At 39.7% G+C, this 20,546-nt stretch overlaps 1 protein-coding gene across 2 annotated transcripts; it reads left to right on the top strand.

The window, feature by feature from the left end:
• Positions 1–3: 3 nt before the first annotated feature.
• Positions 4–12,035, top strand: PCTP (phosphatidylcholine transfer protein). Of its 2 annotated transcripts, XM_074847024.1 has the most exons (6): positions 4–196; positions 4,897–5,014; positions 8,922–9,001; positions 9,337–9,508; positions 10,216–10,283; positions 10,784–12,035. In XM_074847024.1, exons 1-6 carry the CDS (start codon positions 50–52, stop codon positions 10,847–10,849), a joined length of 651 nt encoding a protein of 216 aa, XP_074703125.1. In that variant the 5' UTR covers positions 4–49; the 3' UTR covers positions 10,850–12,035. The 2 variants fall into 2 exon arrangements, with proteins under 2 accessions (XP_074703125.1, XP_074703126.1); XM_074847025.1 differs by lacking the exon at positions 10,216–10,283.
• The last annotated feature ends 8,511 nt before the right edge of the window (positions 12,036–20,546 follow it).

Consider the following 20,546-nt stretch of genomic DNA (forward strand, 5'->3'; position numbering starts at 1 on the left):
CGGCCGCCAATGCCCCGCGCCCGGCCGCCGCCTCCCGCCGCCGCGGAGAATGGAGGCGCCGGCGGTGCGGGGCTTCTCTGAGGAGCAGTTTCGGGCCGCCTGCCGGGAGCTGGACCAGCCGGTGCCGGCCGCGGGGGGGCCCTGGCAGCTCCTGGTGGAGAGCATGGGCGTGAGGATCTACCGGCTGCACAACGAGGTGGGGGGGGGGCTCCCCGAGCCGTGCCCCGGGCCCTCCCCGCCGGGGGGATGGGGGGGGGCAGAGCGGGGCGGGGCGGGGGGCGCCTGGCTGCCGGGGGCAGGGGAGTGCCGGCGGGTCCTCGCCCAGGTCAGGCCGAGATCTGTTGCCCGTCCTGGCGTTACCGGCCTCGGCTCAGTTTCTGCGGGCTCCCCGAAAGCAGCTTTCAGGGTAATGCTATTAACTGCTGATGGAGAAAGCGGCTCTGCCGCGGTGAGCGCCGCGCGTACAAACTGCCGGGGGAACCGGCACACGCGGAGGCTCTGAACGCTTGTTAGCAGCTGATGGCCGGAGAAATTCCGGGTGGAGGGTGCCCTCGGCGACAGGAGCAGTCGGGGATCTAACGGGGTGTCGGCTCCGCGTGTCCCGCATCCCCCCCGAGCCCCCTTGGAGGGGTGCGTGTGGCCAAGGAGAGACCCGTCCCCGCCTGCCGGCTCCCGAGCACTTCCCACGTTAGAGCATCCTCCTGATCTGCAGGGTCCTGCCTCCCTGCCTTCTCCCTCTCTCCAAAACTCCCTTCAAACTGATTTTCCACCTTTCTCCCTCTAAAATCAGGAGGTAGTTCAGAAAAGGTGTCTTGGTTTTGTCTGGGCTAGAGTTAGTTTTCTTTTAGAAGGTGGTATGGTGTATTTTGGATTTAGTGTGGGAATAATGCTGATAACACGCTGATGTTTTAGCTGTCGTTAAGTAGCTTTTATCCTAAGTTAAGGATTTTTTTCCAGTTTCTGTGCTCTGCCAGCAAGCAGGTGCACAAGAAGCTGGGAGAGAGCATGGCCAGAGAGCTGACCTGAACTAGCCAGAGGGCTATCCTGTACCATAGAACATCACGCTCAGTACAGAAACTGGGGGGGTTGGCCGGGAGGGGTGGATCGCTGCCCCGGGACTGACAGGTCAGCAGGTGCTGAGCAATTGTGTTGTGCATCTCTTGGGGTTTTTTTCTCCAGTTTTACTTCTTTCTCTTTTTGTTATATCCCTTTTCATTACAATTATTATTTATTATCATTATGGTTATTATATTTTATTTTGGTTATTAAACTAAACAGTAACCCATGAGTTTTACCTTTTTTCCCAATTCTCCTCCCCGTCCCACTGGGCAGGGAAGAGTGAGCAAGTGACTGCGTGGTGTTAAGTTGCCGTCTGGGCCTAAACCATGATGGGTTAGAATGAAATTCCCCCCTTTTGGGGGGGACTTACTTCTTAAAAGAAGTTCAAAACTTTATGCTTCCAGAACTGACTTGTGAGTGATTAATGTAGTGAGTGTTTATTAAATAATAAATCACAGTAATTTATTATTTAAATATTGACTTTTGAATCCATATAAATATCCTATTTCGTTAGCTCTGTGATCATAGTTACCTCTCCTCAACTCCTTATAAAGCTGGGCTTCGTGCTGTGCTTTGCATGAAAATTTTGGATTTGTATCCTGAAAAATTATTTCAGGCATGGTCATGTTAGGAAAAAATGACAAATAAAGCAAATGTATAGATCTGTGTGAAAGGCAAGACAGGGTAGGGAAAGTCTTTAAAAAAGTAAAAAGTCACTTCATACACCTCAGAATTTTTTGGTGGTAAATATTTACGTCACGGACATGGTAACTGGCAATAGCAAGACAAGCTTATCAATGAGTGTACAGGGCAAAGGCACGCCTGTGGTGTCTGCCAGCTATCTCTGCGGGAATTGGATATGCTGATGAAATGGAGGGTGCTAGGAGCATTGCTTCTGGAGTGGGTGAAATAGAAACTTCAGGTCTGGAGCTCATCACAGACCTGTAAATGCATCACACAGTGAACGAAGGCAAAGTAACTTTGGGAAGTTGAAGGCTGGATTTAGCCAAACTAGTGGGACCAGGTGTCCATGAGACTTGCTTGGATCAGGGCAGCCTGTGTTGCTGTGGCTCTGCTGCTATTGTATAAATTGAAGCTGGCTGGCCGGCAAGTAGCTCAGGCTTCTCCTTCTCATGCTTATATATAGGACTAGTGAGCTGACTAAAAACATTTAGAGGTGTCTTTTTGGGGGGTTTGGTTGGGGTTTTTTTTTGGCATATTGTACATTGACCCTAATTTTGGCTAGATGGATGGACTAGGTAGGATTCAAGGGACCTTTTTGAGTCCAGTCTTCAGATTCTGTTGGGAAATGAGTCTCTTGTTTGTTTTGTTTTTCAGTTGCTTCAAATTACCAAATGAGAAGAAGAACCAAGTCTGGGAGGAGGGTCTTTGCTTAAAGTTGTTACTGGAAAAATTGGCTTTTAACACTTATTGAACTGCAAGTTCACTATAGCAGTGGTAGTCCAGGAAACTGAAGGCAGCAATTATATTTCCTGTTGCCTTCTCTTTCCACCTTCTCTGCCGGCTACACAAATACATCTCCCATGCTTTCCAGCTCTGTGCTCTATTCCAACCCACTGATTGACTCTCCTGCTGATAGGCCTCTGAAAACCTGAAACATTTCACTCTCGTTTTAACTTTTTAATTGTAAATTCCTGTTTTTATTGAATATCTTTTTCTATCTTACCTCCTACAAGATACACTGTTCACTTTTCAGATCATGATTTGTTATATCATATGATTATCAAAATACTACCTTTTAAAGTAGAAGATATGATGTATGCCACAATTTGTCTAGCAGTGGAACAAATGGATTGGTAGAGAAGAACAGCATAATTTCTTGATTTGTCTTGAGCTACAGTATAAGAACTTGAAGGCTACAGATGTAAGAATGACTGAGCTGATGTTGCGAAGCAGTTGAGAGCCTACCTTTGAATGTAAGGTAGAATCCCATGTGTTAAATCAGGAGATTAGGTAGTGCAGCACTTGCACTCTCTATTTAGCGGCTTCTGAATTATGTGACAGTAAATGACATCACTACAGCTCTATTTTAACCTCTGATGGAGGTTCTATCTATAGCAAAAATGCTTTAAAGACCTATATTGTATGCATCTCTTCTGATAATCCTCAAGTGGAAAGTATTACAGGCACTTCCAGCTGCCTGTTAGGTGGAACATAAAAGCTGTAGAAAGAAGCAATACAATGTAGTAGTTTGTGGTCCTAAAGCTTTTACTCTGGAAGTGTGAAACTGTAGTCTGTCCTCACTAAGGTACAAAGCACACAATTCTATGCAGAGTTTTTGAGGCAAGCTCTGATAGCTTAAATGAGAAAATTCTGGATGGCTTCCTTCTATCAAACAGATTAAGAGGAAGCTAAAGGTTGCAAAGAAATGCTGAGTGTGCTGATGAACAGCTAGCTTTGCATGTTGACTGCAGAATTAAAGTTTTGGGTGAGCTTGGTTTGTTACCTCTCAAGATGCAGTTGTAATCAAAGTCCAGGAAAAGAATACAAAGACTTCTGTTCTTCAGTGGAAGAGCAGCCCCATGACGTGGCGAAGTAAGACTTTTTTTCTGAATGACTAGAAGAGTGAGGAGAACTGTGGTTTGCTGTTCTCCTGCCTTATGTGACACTTCATGTAAATATACATACATGCAAGAGAATCCACATAGCATATCTGACTGGTGACCTGGAACAAAATAGTGTTTGAGCTAAACCAACTATTTTTGAAGTACCAATGTTGTGCTTTGGCATATGCTGTTGGGTCTCACATTTCAGATGTGATATTTTCAAAATTAGCTTTTCTTGTGAAAATAAAAATGTTGATGCCTTTTACAAAGATGATATGAGTGCATGGAGCTGTACAGTTCAGGTTTGAAGCTAGTGATTGATGCTTCAGTGAAGCCACAGTGAAGATGGGTAGCTTAAGATTCTTGGTCCCATTATTTATTATCTTCTGGTACATCAAAACTTTGTCTTCTAGGGTTGATTTGTGAAGGGGAGGGGAAGAAGAAAAATCAACCATTTACTAACAGAATATTGTATAGTCTTTCCCTCTCTTTCCTTGGGAATGCTTAAGTTAACTCCTACACTGTATATTTAAAATACTCTCATTGTTTTAATTTAGTCCTGAACAGGTACTAACAATAGTACAAACATTGCTCGATAGGTACAGATGGAGTTTCCATATGTTGAGAGTGACATTAAAAGCATTAACACAGGAGATATCCTGCACCCCACCCCTTCAGTACAGACAGCTTTCAGTAAGAAAATACCTGATAAATATTCAAGGTAGATGTAATAGTGCACTGTATATAAGCATGAACATTGTAAAGCAATCTTGTATCACAGTCTGAAGTATAAGCGTACTTAACTTGCTGGAAAGCTTATTTAAGGTTGTGCACCTCTTGGAAATGGCTGAGATTCATAAGCATGTTATATAGGGTCTGGAGACCTTGTCACGAGAATTTAATGCTTTGGTAAGCTTCAGTGTGGGCAGGATTTAGTTCACACTGACCACTGGAGATGAAAAGGGGTATGTGTGTATGAAGAAACATGCTCCCTTTGGAACTACTTATGAAGTAAAAGAGTACGGGTGTAAGGGAAGGAACAACCATTGTGCAGGGCAGGTCAGCCTGTCTGGATTTAAACTTTCATGAATAGATCAAAAAGTCGAGAGGTTAAAGACTGAATCTTGCATTGTTTTTTGAACACTTGCTTTCGCAGCTCTTGAGCACATTTGTAGTATGTGCCCCACCTAACTTCCTTCAGCTGTTCTCCCTGCTGCTGAGTACTTCCCTTTCCTGTGTGACTTTTCCTCTTCCCATTCTGTTTCCACAGCAATCAGGACTTTATGAATATAAACTCTTCGGTGGTCTTGCTGACTGTCCCCCAAAATTATGTGTGGATGTCTATATGGACTTAAATTTCAGAAAACAATGGGATCAGTATGTTAAAGGTAAGCTCATCTAGGCAGTTCAAAAGCAAGCTTTATGTCCGCATCAACTCTTCCCACTAAAACTTTCTTCAAAGGTATTTTAAAGTTGCTGCATCCAAAGACTTTGGGCCAGACTTAAGTATCTTTTGGGATAAGGTTGCACTCTGCAAATATACAAATAAACACTGCCATGGAACAACTAATATCTCATCACCATATAGCCTTCTTCTGTAATTAATTCTTTCCATGTTGGTTAAAGCATATAATTGGCATCACTTGTTATGCTGGAGCACCTTGTAGCTTCTAGTTGTTGTAATTTCTCAGCTGAATTTTAGTAGATGTTCTGGGGAGAAGTGGAGATGGTACCTTTTGTGTATCTTCACATATTGCAGTCAAGCAGTGCAATCATAGAATACCAGGTTGGAAGGGACCTCAAGGATCATCTGGTCCAACCTTTCTTGGCAAAAGCACGGTCTAGACAAGATGGCCCAGCCCCTGTCCAGCCGAATCTTAAAAGTGCCCAATCTTGGGGAATCCACTACTTCCCTGCGGAGATTATTCCAGTGGCTGATTGTTCTCATCAAAAATTTTCCTCTGGCTTGTACCAGTTTGATGCGTGATGGAATGTCTCTTCCTGAAATCATTGGTTGTTCTTGGCACCTTTTACAATCAGAAATGGGTGTATTGAGAGAATAGTTGGTGACTTTGGGCTTTTACAGAGAAAGGAATAACTAATTAAGTTGTGTTTATTTAATGTTGTCTTTGAAAAAGGGAGTTGAACCTCGATACCCATATGATGTTAAAACATCTAAAGTCAGCAGTGACAAGGCAAGGATTCAGCTGATGTAGGTTTCCAGTAATCCATTTATTTTAAAGATGGGCAACCTTTCCCTTTTAAGCCTGTGCTTAAAATCAGTTCAGGTCAACAAAACTGAAACATGATCAAAGTGTTCTGCTGAACAAAGAACAGTATTAAAAACCAAAGAATTGTTAAATGTTCTTCTTGTTAAGTCTAGGACAGCTCTATGGTGAATGATTACTGGTAATGCCTTCGGCTGTAGCGATACAGAGAACCATATATTTGACTCTTGTCAGTACTTGGCCAAGCTTAAGAAGCTATGTCTTCATTAGTAAGTGTTATTTGTCAAAAGGGGCAATAGCTTTCTTGTAGCAATGGCCACTTTACAATTAATGAAACAAAAAGAGCTGGAATGGGACTCAACATTATTATATTGGATGTAAAAATACTATGTTATCTCGAGTTACTTCAGTGGTCTTTAAGTGCATTAGGGAGAACTGAATCCTTCTTAAACATTTTTTTTTTTTTTAATGCCTTCTTAGAGAAAAGAAAGGAAGTAGTTGGGGGAAGCTACACCCTTAAACTAAAAACTAGATAACGTTGCAGAGCTGGTGTTTATATCCTTGCTGACCATGATATGTTCATCTGTGAAATTATACTTGTGCTGGTACTTCAGGTCCAGCATTTCACTGAAGTTAACTCTTGAAAGGCATAAACATAATGTTAATGCTTTCCTTTTGGCTTAAAAATTGACACAAGTGCACTCATTCTTTAGAACTGTACATATGATGAAATAGGGCTAGCCAACATTTTCAGTGTAAACAATATAAGCTTGTTTTTTTTCTCCTTTCACACTTAGGCAGAAAAACCAGAAAATTTCCATTCACAGCCTTCTTGCTCTTTGTTTCACTGTTTGTATTCCTTGTTGCTCTTACAGCTATGCAATAACGGCAGTCCAAAGAAGAGTTCTCTGCTGAACTGCTGGCTGGCATTGAAATAAAAATGTGACCAGATTAGAAGTAGCTGCCTTTTTAGCTGAAAAGGTAGCGGCTCCTGCACTAAGCGTAAGAGGAGCTAATGTCTGTCCTCTAGTTCTGTTCAGCAAACCCCTTTATGAAGGCCTGAATGGAGGCAGATATGGACAGGATTCCTGGGAGTACTTCAGAGGGTTGTGCTTTGATCTGTTCTTGCCAAGCGTTGCCTGAGGCCTCAGAACTTTTGGTATCAGTCTGCTGCTGTCATTGCATTGGTGTTGGTACCCTGGCTATTTCCAGATCAGGCTCCTGGATAGCTACAAGATGGGCACATCCAGAGGCCTGGTCTGTGCTGAAGCTGCCAATTCAGCAGGGAAACTGTGGCTAAACTGTAGAGCAGTGACTGAGATACAATATGCTTCTGTGGCATGATACAAAACGGTTGGGCCTGAGCAATATTGGAACTTGCTGCTCCTGATTGCAACACCATCCTGACTGAGATCACACTTCCCAACAATGTAATGGTAATAATTGACTGCTAAAGCAGCTAATGCAGCTGTGCCTGTTGTGAATAAAATGGACTTGTGATCTGTTGTAATGCTAAGTGAAATCTGGTTACTGCTTAAAATGCACTGTATCCTGCTTTGATTAGAAGCTGTCCACTAGTATTGATGGACTAAAGTGAATACAGGTAGGACACGACTTACCTGTTGTGTGGGGTTTTTTCTGTGTTTGCAAAGATACAGAGGTAGATAGATGAGTTAGTAGCTAACAATTGCATTGAGATCTTTAATATAGTGTCTTAATCCATTTGAAAAGGGAAAGCTCTGCAGTTAGAAATGAAAGCTAAGCTAATAAACCAATCCTCCAGTGACCTCTGGTGGATAGCGTAATGCTTATTACAGCGCGGATTATTGTGCATCCAATACTGCTCCAACCTGGAGAAGAGGAGAAACTGTTTTCATGGGTGACAGCTGACTTGCAGGACATACTAACAGAAGCCTAGTTTGGAACATGTCACATAGGGAGAGAATCTCCCATCTGTGTCACTCTTCTTGCCTTAGCAATGAGATTATCAGTCAGTTCTAGCCTCATTTTCAAAACTGCTGAAAGGGATGTTGCAGACGGTGTGCATTAGCTCTGAAGGATATATAGCACCTCTAGGCAGAAGTCTGGTCTAAAGGAGAAAAAGACTAGTCTGACTGTTAATGTGAGCCACCTTTCTGGATCTCACCCTTTTTATCTGCACTCATGGAATGACCAGTCCCTGAGCAAACAGGAATTTACCCTGGCTCAGCCCCGTGGCTTGTCAGGTCTATTACCCTGATGATGGCAGTTACTGCCTCAAGGGAAGAAGCCGTACAGTATATAATTTTTCAAACTCAGTTATGTAGTTTAATTTGAGTTAGTGTTTCTCCTTTATGCCATGCTATTACCTGACTGAGTCACTACCATGTTTTAGGGACTATTCTTAGATATTTTTTTCCTATTCAGCTGCCTTCTGATTGAGTTTCCAGGCAGACTGAAGGTGGTGTAATGAAGGCTCATAAAATGCTCAAGGTTCTTGTTCACTGTTGCCTCTATATACTGCTGTGAAATTCCTAATAGCTTTTCCAAACTTCATTAATCCATCATGTAAGACCTCTTCAGGTATTAGAAACCAGTACCCACCCCAGTTCTGTGTTAGCTCGGAATCATTTACAAGGATAATGACATGCTTGTGAAAAAGCATACTGTACTTGTGTCCTAGAATTATACAGAATATGTATAGGTGAGGAAAAAGCTTAGAGATGGAAAGGGTTTGAATGAGCTAACTGTCTGAAAAGGAATTTGACGCTGTCTCCCCCCAGAATTGTTCTTTTGGGGAGGGTTTTGTGGATTGGGTTGTTTGGTTTTGGGGTTTTTTTTCCATCAATGAATTCAACAGCAGCAGAAAAACAGGCCTATTCTTGTGTATTTGGTTCCTCAACAACCCTGCTACGGAACTTTTTTTAATGTCTTCTACTGCTGCAATTTTACATATGTATCAATTTTGACATAAGGTTTGCATGTAAAATGTGTTCATGTCAGAAATCTGAGCAGTTCTTGATGCTGTGTATGGTTCTGTTGCAGTAGAAATTAAAAATATCTAACAATCTTCCTTTTTCAACTGTAGAACTGTATGAGAAAACATATGATGGTGAAAAAGTAATCTACTGGGAAGTGAAGTACCCTTTTCCTCTCTCAAACAGGGATGTATCCTTTCAAGCTTTTTGTTCCTCTTGCAGTTTTTGTCACCTGGTCATCCAAGGATGCCAATGACATGCTGATTCTACTGCTCTGCTGCACTTGGTTTAAAATCTTGCAGTCCTCATGTTACATGAATATGTATAGCATGAAGAAGAGTGTGGGTGCCTCTTCCCACACACAACTGAAGCTCACATAGCTGAATTATTACTCTGCAGGGTTGAATCCCGTAGAAGTGTAAGAACTAACTTGAAGGGGCTGGTATTTGTAATGGAATTCACTTGTCAATTCATCATAAGCCAAACTGACAGTGCTTTGACATGCCTCCTCAACTTGGAATACAGTATGTCTATATTCGTGAATGCCGAGAGATGGATGTTGATGGGCGGAAGATCTGGGTTGTGTTAGCTCAAAGTGTGTCAGTTCCTCAGTGCCCTGAAAAGCCTGGTATTATCAGAGTTAAAAGCTATAAACAAAGTCTGGCAATTGAAAGCGATGGCAAGACTGGATCTAAAGGTAAGAGGTCAAGAAGGTGCGATCACGAGTCATATAGCCAAAGAATGTATGTATTAGCAAAATGCACAAAGAGGGAGACTGGAAATTTTACTAAAAGCAGTTACTATAAGGTGAATGTACTGAGCAGTAGGAATACTTAAAAATGAATGGAACTTTTGGAAACATCCAGTGCAGGGTGCTACTGCTAGGAATTTTTTTATTGAACAGATGGGCTGTGTAATTAAGAATAGACTACTGACCACTTCATTCTGGCTGCTATCCCCCCCCCCCCCCCCCCAGCTCGCACATCTTTTCCTGCCAGCCAGTTCAGTTGGGTAGTCTGATACTAGCAGCAACCTGGTCAGCTCAGCAATGATGCAAGTATCACGTTTGACAGATTTATACATTAAAGGGTTTGCCGAGAGATTGGCTCCTGTCTGAGATTAGTCCTTTAAAGACAACCTTATTTTATAAGACAGGCTGCCTAAAATGGTTTGCAATAGCCTAAATTAATGTTATGGTGCACTCAGCTTCCCAGAGGTTAACTGGCAATGGCTATACTTACTTCACATTCCACTTAAGTACAAGTGGACTTTTTTGTGAAGAATGTAGAGCAGAACTGTTGTACTTGGTGCTTCAGTCATGCACGCTGACAGCTTTTGTCATATTTGTTAGAGCTAGTAGACTATGGCTGGATAACTTTCTGGTAACTTCTCTCTCATCTCTAGTCTATATGTACTATTTTGATAACCCTGGTGGCATGATTCCATCATGGCTGGTCAATTGGGCTGCCAAGGTAAGTAAAGGTTGACAGCGCAGTTGTCTTTGGCTAATCTGTTTCAAACAATGTATTCACTGCATCCATACCTGTCTCCTGCATGTTGTGTAGAATTATTTTTTTGTGAAATGGATGTATTGACCTTTCTAGCTCTTATGTAGACCCATTTTTAGAGTCTCACTGTTGTCTGCTCTCATGGCACTTGTCTTAATTTTAATTTTTTTTTTTTTATTCCTACCAAATTTCTTTGGTTAGTCAACCAGGCAGGTAAATTTGTGCAACAAAAACAACAAATCCATGTTCCAGAGCATATGTGAATAGCCTTAACACAAGCAAACTTCAATAATGCAGTCTGTTCATGGAGGATTAATGGAATGGTCTGCTGCTTTGTACAAGATCTTAGAATTGTCCTGTATTTCTTAGAAGGCTTTGATCTATATAGTGAGAATTTTCATCTTGCTTATAGTTTTTCTTGATTACAGTATGCAAGAATGACTTTTGCACTTTTCTCTTTACAGAGTGGTGTGCCTGCCTTCTTGAAGGATATGCAGAAAGCTTGCCGTAATTATTCTAAGAGCATATAGGTCAAAGATGATCTGAATTGTTTAATTCCTAGAGTTCTGCACTTACAGGGTTGGCTATTATATATTACACTGGATAAAATCTACCTCTAACATTGGAAAGAATTTTATTTTAGTTGGTTTATGCCTTGAATTTTATTAGGTCTTTGTTTCCATCTCCTACTGAAGAGCCAGCCACTGGCAAGTTAACACCAACATCAGCTGCATCCTTTTGAAAGTACTTAAGTTTAGCCTTGTCCCCCATGCTTTGCTTATGCTGATTATCATGTGTCAGCTGAGGAGTTCTGTTGATTGAAATATTACATCCTCGGACAAGAGACAACAACCTTGCTAAGAAAAATGTCTGAAAAATGGACTGAAAATTCTCTGCATGTGTTATGCCTAGATCTGCCTTTGTGGCCTTGCAGGGTGGCTTCCTACTGGAATTAAATAATGGAACTTGCATTGCTTAGGAGGAAACACTTTTGCTACACACCTTTGTCATTCTTAAACTGTCTGCCTGCTCTAAACCTAAAAAATGCTGAGGGCATATAGGTAAATTACTAGAAGTCTGCAGTAGGAACTGGAACTCTGTTACCAAGCTTCCTTGTGATGGCTTTAAGTCCAGATATAAAAGGACTTGTGCCTAAAGCCTTGCATTCACATCTCAATACCCCTGTACAAAAAGTAAAAACCATTAGCTGTGTCCAGCTAGAAAAAAGGAGTAGTCTTCCATGCCTGATTTAAGGGGAACAAGTTATATTATCAGAGTCAGTAGCCTTGTTGATAAAGCATCTTGGATACCAACTTCAGATTGGAAGTAATTTTAAACTGGATGCCTGCAACTGAATGTGAATGAACTTGATGTGAAACTTGTGCTTGCTTGCATTTTAAAATTTCATGCTGATGTAAAGAATGAAATTAATTTTGGATGGTAATCCACTAAAAGCACAACTGAGCAGGAAATTAAATTTCCAGCACCTTTGCAGGAGGCAGGGTGGAGGGGGAGGAGGATGGAGTACATATAAGGTGAGAGGGCCTCAATCTCAGGGATTTAAAATATTCTGCATTGTTACTAAATCTAACCCTGTTACTGAACAAATCTTGTAATGGGGTAGCTTTGTCTTGTTAGAAAAGAAATGGTTGAAGGGATTGCCTTTATACTTTGTGTAAATATTTGTTTCCAATAAACCATTATTCTATCCATGCAGTGCTCTTGTTCTCTCTCTCACGTTTAAGAGTGTCCATGCTGGGCAGGTCACAAAACAGGCTGATATCATAGGCTGTTTTATATTTAAAGGCTTTTGAAAGAATAACTTGGATTCATAACTAAGTAGGATTCCATGTGTTCTGAAGAGCTTGTTGCCAGCAGTTCAGGCATTTTTCAAGTGTCTTTGACTTGGACACCATTACTGAATTGAATATTACAGTGCTAGACAACTTTCAATCCATTTTAAATTTAGCTGTCACATTTTTTTCCAGCAGATGAAGAACAGACATCGAGAAAGAATAGTTCTGAAACATAATTCTCTTTAACTTTCAGTAATTTTTATACACATGCACTTGCTGGAACTGGAGCCAAATTTTTATTTATGTGTACTGAAAATGAATTATGTCCATCATACCAAGAATATGATGGTGTTTTACCCGAGTATATCAAGTCTCAAATTTCTTTTTTTGGCTGTGTTTAAAAAAATTACCTTGAGAATGCAGAAAGCACTTTAGCAGTATGCTAAGTATGTAGGAATTAAAATGTCATAAGCAATCCCAGGAATATCCATTTCTTTTGAACAACGGGTTCTGGACACAAGTTATGTCCTGAAGCAAAACAACAAAGGTGGGACCAGGTAGATTGTTCAAAAAAAGACAGGCAAAACAAACTATTCTAGTCTTGATACAACAGAATTTTAAAAGGGTACTAGCTGAGGATGAATCTTCCTGGAACAATGATGCAAACTAATTGATTTCCTGTTCCTTCTGAACAAAACTGATCTCTGTACCACAGTAGTACACAACCTATCTGTAATTGTAAACCTACCTTCAGACTTACTTTCAGAGTTTACAAGAAAGTGTACCTAGTGAGCAGAGAGATGAATCACGTACAGATGAGGTAATTTTTTTCCACCCTTTTCCTCCAACCAATCTGTAATTTTGTTTAGTCTTTAATGAAGTGAAAGCAGGAGAAAGAGTGAAAGCATTTTATATTCATAAATTCATGATTGCATCTTTGTCATTTTCGTAATTTGTCATCAAGAGATACTATACATTTGTCTGCAGTGGGCTGAAACATTCAAGACAGCATTCAAGCAGCTGAATGGCTCCATTGTCAATCTTGCTGAAAACTTGATTTTCTACAGACCCCACACCAAGAGTATAGAATACAGGGCATTTGCTCACGTATCCTTATTAAAACCTTTGCACAGGCAGTTTCTTGTGCTGTACACAACTTGCCAAATTAAACCACTCTTGATTAAACAGTAGCTACTGAAAACAGCTTTTCCTCTATTTGCAAGCAACTAACCAATGATGTGGGATGAATGTAACGTCAGATCCGTTACATTTAGGTCCCCATGGGCTTTCATAGTGACATAAATATGTAATGACACTTCAGTTTATTTTAGTACGTGTTACTACACCTATCTTGTATTTCTAGGGAAGAAAAAGCAGTTCTAGCTTTGTGTGATGTGGCTTCTTGTCTAAATGGGAGATTATGACCAGAAAGAAAGTGTTGGTATTTTTCAGTCTTTGGATGTAAAGACATTCATAAAGCATTTTAGAGCTTTATTCATGACTGATTAAATATTGATCCTGTAAATTATACATGCATCATGTGACCTTTTCTGGATAGCTTGAACAGAAATTTGCCTGCTGTGAAAGTTGTAAGTCAGTATGCCTTATGGGTTCTGGTGCACAGGGTTAAAACAAATGGAACCCCCCCTTCTTCGTTAACGTAGCACCTGGAAGTTAGCTTTCTCTTTCCACCAGCTTGCGTAAAAATGGAGCTCAAAGTTTGTTCTTTTGGAGTGATCTATTGTAAACATAGGGTTGTTTGAATAAAAAGAATGAAGCATTTCTGTTAGATGATGATTTGAGCCTCTCTTCTATATCCCACCCCCATTAACAGACCAGTAGGTATCACACTCTACAGATTAATAAGGACTAATGAATTTTTCCTAGTAACCAAATAGAACTAGAAAAATGCTGTTGTTTCTGGCAATAAACAGGCATCTGATCCAAAGCACAATAATCAGACTTTCCATAAATTATCATGAGCTTTGGATCTATTCTCTTATAGAACTTTTGTTTTTAAATTATCAGCTCTCACAAAAACCATATTTTTGCATGTTGTTCTTCATGTAAAGCAGTGGTTCTTTTTGGGAAGACTGGTCACCCATCCCCTGTTTCCATAAGAAGTGATGTAACAAAGTGAATATAAACCATTCTTCCACATTGTGTTCTAGTCATTCAACTCCATTCTTCCCATGTGATCTCTCTGTAAAACTACTGTATTTGAGTTGGAAGGTAAAGGAAAGGAAAGATTCTGAGTAACCCAAAGTCAACATAGTGAATGATGTCAGATATGCAATCACTGTAGTGCTGCCTCTCAGAAGATGATGTGTGAAGGGAAACACAAGTTGTCTTTGCTCAGGAAACATCTGGTTGATACTTCATTTCTCAAGCAGGTCATTGGCTGTTTTTATAATTTAGTGGAGCAAAAATGTGGGAAGATACAGGGATAGACTTCTGATAGTCATGCATACTAGTAGACAATGTATCTCACCATCAACACTTCTGCTTTCCATTATGTTTTCTATGTATAAAGAACATTTTCGAATGGGATCTAATGGTATTTAAATCACATTTAGCTGAGAGTAATCTCTTCCTGAGCATGGATTTGCCTTCCTCTAGACAGGTTAGTTCATAACCAAATTTACTGCCCCATTGTAGTCTTCTGATCAGAGGAGACTACTGGACTTTCAGACAGAAAACTTTGTTTTTCACTCATCTCTTAAAGGTTAAAAGACACTGAAAGCTTCTGTAGAAAAACAGAAAGGAAGGTTTACAACAGGAGGTAAGTTGTTATAAATCTAGATGGATTATATGGAAGATAAATACTTTTTGAGGAGCAATAACAAGAACAAATCTCTATAGCAAGATGAGTTTTGCTGAAATTTTTTCATGCCACTGGCTTATAACTGCAGAATTAGGAGGAATCCTGACCAATAAGGTAAATAAAGCTGGTGTTTAAGCATCCTACTAATTCTCTAGAGCTGCCAATTAACATATTAATTAGGATTACATATGAACACATATGCACACATAAAGAGAATGTCATCTTTCTCTGTTAGTTCAATATTCCCTGTTATTCGAGAACTTGACCATAAACGATTATTCTCATCTGGAATCTGAATTACAAAAATATCCTGGAGTCCTGCTGTGAGACAGGAACATTGTAAATGGGAACAGCTCTCCACTGGAAGCCTTCATTTCCAAAGAAGAACTGCATCCTGTGACTAAGTGTTTCAGTGGAACATGCCATAATAAGCAATTATGTTGAAGGGCTTGACTATAGGTATATAATTTTATCCTTGTGAAATATTTCCTGCATCTCAGCTGTGCAACTAGTTAAACTGAAAGCCATTCCTACAGTTTAAGCACGAGTACCTGTAACATTAAGATTTAAGTGAGCTTGCCTTTGTTTGTCCTCACTGGATTTCATGCAGATTTTTAGATTTTTCTAAGGCCTGTTTCATCTCTGGAGGCAGAATAGGGTCTATTATGGGCTTTGTGACACTGGAAGAGTAATTTTTTGCCCCAAGCTTAATTCTCTTATTATTCTTCATCTATGGAAGAAACTCCTGAGAATGAATCATTTTAATAGATTATATTGTTCCTAGAATGACAAGTTTTGGATTGTAGCAGTGCTTCTACAGTATGTAAAGCCAAGGGTTACCTATGTGCTGTACATACTTTCAGTAGATGCCTGCTGTTAAGTTACAAGGCTCACAGCATTTCTGCCTAAGCATATTGTGAAAAGTTTTAAGTCTTTCCATATTTCACCTAGAGTTGTGGGGTTTTTGGCTTTTAATATTCCTAGTGCATATACAGATCTTCCAAAGCAAATTGTGTGTAACTAGCTGTAATAGATGTTTCATATTCAGCTGCAACTTTAAGTTATGGTTTAAGAGTGGGTTTTAAACATTTTTATTAAGACCAGGCTGCTGCTATTCATTTTAAAAGGTAATGCGTTTTCTCAGCATGGAAGTCATATAATTGATTTGTACATCTGAGTGGAGAGCATGATCCCACAAAAAGCCAAAATTGCCTGGCCAACCCATTTATCCTGTGAAAGGCTCATATGATGCTGTTCACCAATTCAAACAAAAACAAACAGTAGGAACATTTCTTCAGCAGGAAATTACTTTGACACTAAAAGGGTCTATTGTCTCAGAGTGTGAGGTGGGTATGTGAAAGAGTACATTGCCTTCCACTGAATTTTTTCTGTAACATGGGAATAAACTGACCCTTGATAACACTTAAGGTGTGGTCCTAGGAACCATGAAGTTGAGAGCATTATCACTGAATAATGAGCTTGATTAATTCACCACAATGACAGGCAGGCATGTCAGTAATTTAGAAAAAGGACTTTAAAATCCATTTGGAGCAAGTTGGAGAATAACAATAAACGAGTAATCTGAGGACCCTTTAAGATCTTTCAGCCTTTAAGACGGGCCTAGAAATATCTGCCAGATCACCAAATGCAATTACAGGCATCATATAATGTAAATCATTCCCTTCCAAAAAGTATGTTTCACAAGTACATGTTTAACCAGTCTTCTCTTTCAGGCTAGTAATTCTGTATGCTTAATATCTTTGCTAGTAAATTTATTGTGAAAATATGACTTGAGAACTAATATTTTGCTCCTCATAATTTTTATGATCAGTAGATATTGGAATATTTTATGAAAGTATAAGAGAAGGTTTTTTTCACCGTGATGATTATCAGCAATGAAATAAGTTGCTCTGAGAGACTGTGAAATCTCCATTTTTGGAGATAGTCAAAGCTCAGCTGGACAAAGCCCTAGGCAATTTATCTGTCCTTGAAATTAGAGCCAACCTCAAATTTCGTGCTGCACTGGGCTGTGGGTTGGACCAGATGATGAGATGATCCCTTATGCCCCTTCTAAGCTGAATTATTACATGATTTTTAATAATAATAAATCCAGGAGATTACAGAGAATCCTTCTGAGACAGCAGCATTATTTTCTTTCCAAATGCTGTTATTTAACAGACCAACTTGAATGAGCTAGGTTCCTATGATATACAACGATTGCACAAGTATATGAAAATCCTATAATCAAGATCTCTATTAGAAACAGGTACATACACGCTTTGACAGCATGCTTGTTGTAGGCTTGCATTATTGCTTTGGAATTTGGTGAGAAATCTGGGAAATTTAAACTAAATCAAATGAAAGCAGACTTTCTGCATCTTTGCTAGTGAAGCTTAATATCATAATAAATACATTATTGAGTGAAACCATGATGACTACTTTTGGAAAAGGACAGCAATAGCAGACAAACTGAGGCTGTTCTGCACACCCAGAAAAAAGTTACTGATGCCAGTTGTTATTGTTCATTTCCTGTCGCATCCAGCAGCTGTAGATTGTATTTGAAAGCTGAGAAAGGCTCAACCGGGCAAGGCTGAGATGTAATAAAAAGAGAAGATGAAATGCAGATTTAGAATATCTAAACATTCCACAATGATCCTCTAGTTTTACCTTAACTATGATGGCACAGTATTTTTAAAGACAGCACACTGAGCCAAATAGCACTCACAAAATTTTATCCTTACATGGTGAGACTCTCTTTTTGTCAGATGGGAATATATACTCAATCATATTTAATTAAAATTAAATTAATATTAAAGGATATCTGGTGTTCATAAGTAGAGTCTTCTTCACCAGACCTGGTGATTATTACCATATTAATTCAATATTTAGCAACAGAAAATTAAGAAATCTTTGTGTTGATTGTATAGTGGGCTTTCCTCTACCAGGTCCAGTGATGGATATTTCCAATCAATGTTTACTGGTGAATACAATGCTCTTTACTGTCACATGCCTTTCCCTTTCCCTTCCCCCTTCAATATTGTGTCAACATTTGGGATGAGCCCAAATCCTAATGTGTGATCCGACCTTCTGACACCTTAGCCCAGTGAGCTACCAACTTAGCCATGCTTCCTGCTCTGGAGAGTAAAGCGCAAACACCACTCTTAAGGATCTTCTTCTACCCACCTATTATTTTAATGTCTGTCAGTCCTTGTGCATTTTACTGTATTATAAAAACCTTGCATGCATTTTCATTCCCAAAATATGTCTGTGGAACTATGTATCTGGATTTATATGGGAATAAGAATTATGCCTTTTGGAATTGGTAACAGTTGAAACTAGGAAAAATGAGGGGGGAAAATACAAACTGGACTGAAAAGACAGTACTGAATATGAAATTACGTTGGTCAGCATTAAGCAGCATTCTGAAAACAGAGTATGATTTTCTTTAAGATGATGTTATGAAGTATATGCACTATATTTTACAATAAAACCTTTCATCAGATTTCCATCTAAAAAAAAGGGCAGTTTTTCAAGTACATTTGTCCCTCTTTTCATTAAGCAAAGACATATTATGAAATTGCAACATTTTTGGCTTGCTGAGACAACTAATCAAAGAACAAAAATGTTTGCTAGAGTCCCGGTAGATATTGTCTTTGTCTTCTGACTTTTAAAACTGCAAACCTGTATTAGTTTAGCACTGTTGCACTAATGGAAACGCCAAGCCCTTAAAGCATTATTCCCTAGATAAGACAGCTTCAACTTTTGCAGTTTCCTGTTTTCTCCTAGTATTTTGAAAGGTAAAAAAAAAAAAATAACCTGCATTGCTCCACCCTTGACTTGCACAGAGGCTCCAATTCAAACACTATTTTGTTTGGGAATAAGAAGTTGTTCATTGCCTACAGTAGCAAACAAGGAGGAAATCAAAAAATGTGCCTTTTTAAACTCTTCAGAATGGCAGTATCAGTAATATGCCTTCAGTATTTCCACCGCAGAGAGATCGAATGAATGAAACATCAGCGAGCTAGGATAGTGCAGTCTATTTTTGGTAGTGAAGCAAGCATCCACAAAGCTCATCTGGTTCACTGGGGATATTAGAGGAAATTGCAAATACTGTAGGCGGCTATTCTGATGTCACATGCTTTTAGGTAGGTTAAAAGGACAAATACTGAGCCTTTCACTTTGTATTACTCTCTGCCAGTTGCTGTTTATCAAGCAAGGTTGTGTTTTTGTCTACATGACCTACATTGTCCTACAAACAACATTTTTTTTCAAGTACTAATGAAGGTAATGTGGTAAAGTACATAAATAAGCAATGTAATAAATCAAATTTTTCACTCAGTTTTAAAACATACTGAAAAGAATATTCATTGCATTAGTCTCAAATGCAAATACAAAATATTTAAGCTTTTCTCACCTCATTTTCCCCACACTTATCAATTTTTTATTATTAAAAATAAAATGAGCTAGAGTGAGATGCAAACAGAGGGATAGCAACAAGGAATATAAATCTTTATGTTTGGGGGGAAAACTGGGACAATGCTCCAGTTGTCATGGAAAATTAAGGAAAACGGTATTTTTACTTTCCTGTTGTGAAATAAATTTAATATTTTTCAACTACTAACAGCCTTTTCCACTGCTGAAAAGCAGCCAGTACTCTGGACAAAACAAAGTGTTAAATCTGCAGAAACAAGTAATTCTCTCTTTCTCTCACAGCTGTATGGCACAAACAGCAGTGGAAAGTCACCCCACACACCACTGTTTCAGAATTTTAACATTGGCTTTGCTCCTTAGTGTTACTTCCCTCTCAGCAGAGTCTTTAGAAGAATCCTGCCTCTTTTCCCCATTGACCTGGATAGATTCTGCTTGTGTTGAAGAGCTGCTGTACAGGACAGCACAGTCCAGGTACAAAAATGTTAATCTCTTCAAACTGTTTAAGAGACTAATAGCCCATCTTGAAGCCAGCAATCTCAAACTAAGGCACCCCAGTCTGCCATATTAATTCAAACACTATTTTGTTTCATTTGTATTGGAAGGCCACAGTTTGGGAGACCAAAGGGGCCTCACAGGGTAGAAATAAGTATAGTTGTTATGATCCTAATTTTTGCTTCAGGAGAGTTACCTAGAGAGCTAACCACATCTGCACAGGAAATAAGATCTTTAGTTAGCAGACAAGACAGCAGATACTGATTACTTGAGGAAGCTGACAAATAAAGCCAGTGTGTTCTGATCCACTGAATGATATTGCTAAATTGGCAGCCTCATTGTCTTACAGAATGACCTCGCATACGCAGTCTGGTGAGTCAACTGGCAGAGCTTGCAAGCACAGGATTACTGACTCTGAAACGTGGCAGAAGGGAAGGAAAACAAAAATACCTATGCACAGAAAGGCATGCATGTGAAGTAAATGAGGGCAAAGCAGCACCTGGAAAAGGGCAGTAAATAGAGCCTAATGGTGAGGAAAGACTACAGGAAACTGGGTACCCAAACACAGTAGAACCAGGAAGGTGTATCAAAGCATTAGGAAAGGGCCACAGGTACAGAGTAACAAACAAGGGCACCACTGGGCACACACTGCTTACTGATCTGTGCAGCCTACAACGTCAGGGG

This window comes from Strix aluco, chromosome 21, assembly GCF_031877795.1.
Source record: "Strix aluco isolate bStrAlu1 chromosome 21, bStrAlu1.hap1, whole genome shotgun sequence".
Lineage (NCBI taxonomy): Eukaryota > Metazoa > Chordata > Aves > Strigiformes > Strigidae > Strix > Strix aluco.